Source organism: Wolffia australiana, chromosome 13 (assembly GCF_029677425.1).
Source record: "Wolffia australiana isolate 7733 chromosome 13, ASM2967742v1".
Taxonomy (NCBI): Eukaryota; Viridiplantae; Streptophyta; class Magnoliopsida; order Alismatales; family Araceae; genus Wolffia; species Wolffia australiana.
In genome coordinates, this window is record NC_135847.1 from 4,171,771 (window position 1) to 4,175,679 (window position 3,909).

At 39.6% G+C, this 3,909-nt stretch overlaps 1 protein-coding gene across 1 annotated transcript; it reads right to left on the bottom strand.

Annotated features, from left to right (window-relative positions):
* Positions 1-1,164: 1,164 nt before the first annotated feature.
* LOC144711403 (uncharacterized) lies at positions 1,165-3,545 on the bottom strand. Its single transcript, XM_078585387.1, has 3 exons — positions 3,529-3,545; positions 1,950-2,244; positions 1,165-1,427 (listed from the first exon to the last, which is right to left on the bottom strand). Exons 1-3 carry the CDS (start codon positions 3,543-3,545, stop codon positions 1,230-1,232), a joined length of 510 nt encoding a protein of 169 aa, XP_078441513.1. The 3' UTR covers positions 1,165-1,229.
* Between the last annotated feature and the right edge of the window lie 364 nt (positions 3,546-3,909).

Below are 3,909 nucleotides of genomic sequence, written 5' to 3' on the forward strand. Positions count from 1 at the left end.
TCCTGAACTCGAAATCCTGTTTTTACACATACGTTAAACATTTAAAATTACCGTTTTACCCCAAACTAGTAACTAATTTTTAGCCATTGATGATTTATTTTAATGATCCAATTGGGCAGATAGAAATAAGAGTTTCAGATTAATAAATCACCTCAATAAGAATTCAGGATCAAATATGTTAATAAATAAAACTGGACCAATCTTATCCATTAGATAAATATTTATTGATTTTATAAAAAAATTTCTTACAGTCAATGATGTTTCACTCTCTCATTGGTTATGTGGTTATAAGATGTTTCGGCACCTCCTCTCACCGCGCACCACTTACCGCTTGGTAGAAATAAGTGAAATTAAAAAAACCTCATACTAAGCGCTTTGTATGTACTCAATTATTTCCACAACTGACAGCCAACCACAATGCGCCATGTCACCTCCCCTGCATGTGCTGTGTATGCACCATGTGAGTAGTGGACTTACCGACTTGAGAGAGAATTTCCCAAAATTATACCGAAAAGTCCCAGATTAAGTGGGCACATGCAAATGGATCCCGCTCAAAAAATATTAATGTACTTGCTCCTTTGGCTTTTTGTCTCCTCCATATTTCCTTGAAAAACCCTAAAAAATGATTAAAAGTTTCCAATTAAATTTAAAAAACCCTGCACCTCTTTAAATTTTATGTGTATGCGTGGAATGGATGCCCGAGAGCTGTTTTAAGGGCATCATTGTTACAAAAATGTAAACAAACCCCATCGGACTTTATAAATTGCTTTAAAGCTCTTTTTTACTTATAAGTATATCCTCTTTCTATTTGAAATTCATTTCTTCCTTGACTAAGTTATTCAAAAAATACAATAAAGTCCTAGAAAAAAAAATAGAAAATTCAGTAATTCATTCTTACATTAAAAATAATTTTTCAGACTGCCATTTCCATTCAAATAGAATTATTTAGAGATTAAATAAATCCTATAAAGTTCATAAATTAACTTAAAAATAGGGAAACATCACATTTTACTTGGAGAAATTAAATAACATGGAAATATATGGTAAGAACTAGACATGGTCGTTCTGTTCGCTTTGTGCGAATTGGAGCGAATTGTGCGTTCTGTTCGGATTTCCGAACAGAACAAAGTTGAAGATGAACAGGACTTCACAAAAACCCCTGTGTAGTACACATTGTGCGAATTGTGTGAATATTTAAAAAAATAATAACTAAAAAAATACATCCCTCCTCACTCCCAAATGGTAGGGGTGGCGGGGGACTTTTCCCAGCGGGAGAGGCAAACGGCCGCGTTGTGGCCGAGGATGTGGAACGCATCAACGATGGATTTCCTCTGGTCCCTTCTCTTATTGCTCTTCTGCTCCGATAGGATCTTGGTGATGTCCAAGAGCAGACTCCTCTTCGCCACGCTCACGTAGGGTGATAAGCTCTGTTGCAGGATCAAGGATCGAGTTTAATTCTTGGCGAAATCAGTCGATTGATTAGTAGATTGATCAGTCTATAATCGGAAGAACTCGCGATCAAATTTGAATTACCGAATGGTAGATCATCCACCGATCTGCAGAAAAAGGTTATGAAATTTCGGTAATCGATGGATCAATAGAAAAAGGTTACAAAAGTTGGCGATCCAATTTGAGTGACCTGATGATTGATCATCGGTTGATCGATAGAGAAAAGTAAAGATATGTCGATAATCCATCGATCGGCAGAAAAGAAAGTCGCAATCTAATTTGACTATGATTGATTTATCCTCGGTCGATCAGGAGAAAAAAATAAATAAATGTTGATAATCCATCGATCAACATTAAAAGAAAGTTGTGAAGGAAAGAAGCAGCACGATCAAGTCATTGGATTGATTCATTATCGATTGACGGAGTCGTGAAGGATGAAATTCGTGAAAGAAACCGACCGGTGGGTGGGGGGATGTAGAAAGGCATGAGACAAGATTAACCTTCAGGAGGTTGAGAGAGTCCCCGTGGTAGGAAGAGGAGACGATGACGTGACCAAAATCAAGCTCGTCGTCGGAGAGATTGTCGGAGCTGCCATTGAAGCAGTTACATAGCCGTGGGGGAGGACGTTGAGGCCGCTCATACATCTCCGTGAAGTTCTGCACCATTTTAGCAAAACTCTGCGAGCTTGGCTTGAACTCTAATGGCGGCTCCTCCTTCTCCGCAGACGTGTGCCTCAGCTGCCTCTCGAAGAACCTCTTCAGCCGGAACTTGTATGTGAGTGCCGATTTTGACACCCTGATCGGGATCGGGATATCGATCGGTTGGATCTAAAGTGGAAACGGCGTGGTGGAAGCTCGATTTGGATCAAAATCTCCCAATCAAACTCTGGCGATGAAAATCTCGAACAAATCAAGCTTTCAGAACTAGAAATTACATGCAGATGATTGGGAATCAAATCATACCGTGCATGAAAAATTCACATAATTTAGTTTTTTGGATCCATTTTTCTCAATTTTTTCTACTCTGATTCTATGATGATTCCCGCTTTCATTCATCAGAATCAAATCATACCAAGCATGAAAATTTCCACATTTTCTGATTTTCTTGCTCCACTTTTCTCCCATTTTCTGGCTTCTTACTATTTAATGTTTCTCTTTTCTGATCATCAGGATCAAATGTTTATGTAGGAAGATAACTCCAGTCAGAAAGGTGGGAATTAAAAGAAACAGATCCTCATGTCAAAATTTTGAACAAAGTAAAATAAATACTCACTCATCTGAACAATCAAAACAAATAAAATTGCATTTCCAGCAATACAAGTAAGAGATGGGATCTTAATGAACATTGGACTACAATCATTGTTCAAAAGAGAGAGAGGGATCCTTATTCCTTACCAAAGCACATGGAAGAGCTAAGGAATGTAAATAATATCTTAATTAAGATATTAGGAAAATGATCTAGTCCTTATGAAGCTAGACAACCTAGAGGAGCACGAAAAATAATAGAGGGACAACAAATTCGATTGGAGGCAGTCAAATTCGTTTCCATTTTTTTTTCTTTAAAAAATTAATAATAAATTTTTTTTTTCAAATTTTCCAAATAACTGTGCGAATTTTGTGCGAATTTCGTGCGAATGTGCGAATTTCGTGCAAATGTGCGAATTTCGTGCAAATGTGCAGATTTCGTGCGAATGTGCGAATTTTGTGCGAATTGTGCGAATTTCGTGCGACTGTGCGGATTTCGTGCGAATGTGCGAATTTTGTGCGAATTGTGCGAATGTGTGATTTGTGCAAATTGTGCGTTCTTATTTTCGCTCAGAAAACGAACAGAACAAAGAACAGACCCTTGTGCGGTTCTTTTGTGCGAATTTTTTGTGCGAAGAAAGAGAACAGAACAGAACGACCATGTCTACCCACAACTACCAATTCCCTTCTATAAGAGGGGGAGGAGTCGAAGTGGGGCAGGGAGACTTGATGCTACAGTTGGAGGATGGAAACGAACGGATGGAACGTATCAGAAGGGAGTTCCGTTCCACTATCCATTCTCGTGAAAATATTCATCATTTTTTTCTTACATCACCGTTTCATCATCTGCATGTTTCGGTCATTCATCTTTTGATGTAAACTTAATGGAACATAACGGACGCTTCTGTGACGGAAAACGAAAAACACCCTCTCCCCTGGTTCTCACGAAAAGCACCCCTTTCCCGTCCATAGTTACTCACGAACTCTGAACCCTATGACGCTCCTCAGTGCCTCCCCCTCCTCTTCTTTTCTTAGAACCCTTCAGCACTCTTCCCCACCCCCACGGCCTGTGTCCGTGCTCTAAGTTATCTCTTCCCCGTTGTCGCTCTCCCCTTGTTCCCTCTCCTTCTCCGTATTGCACCCATCTCCCTCTCTCCGTCTGTCCCTTCTCTCCCTTCCGCCCCGAAACATCTCTCCCCCTTGCTGGGGTCATCGC

Bases quoted from the DNA above. Each gene is read 5' to 3' on its own strand.
- LOC144711403 (XM_078585387.1), bottom strand. The intron at 1,428-1,949 runs GTTAATCTTGTC...ATCCTGCAACAG, and splicing joins ACTCTCTCAACCTCCTGAAG to AGCTTATCACCCTACGTGAG.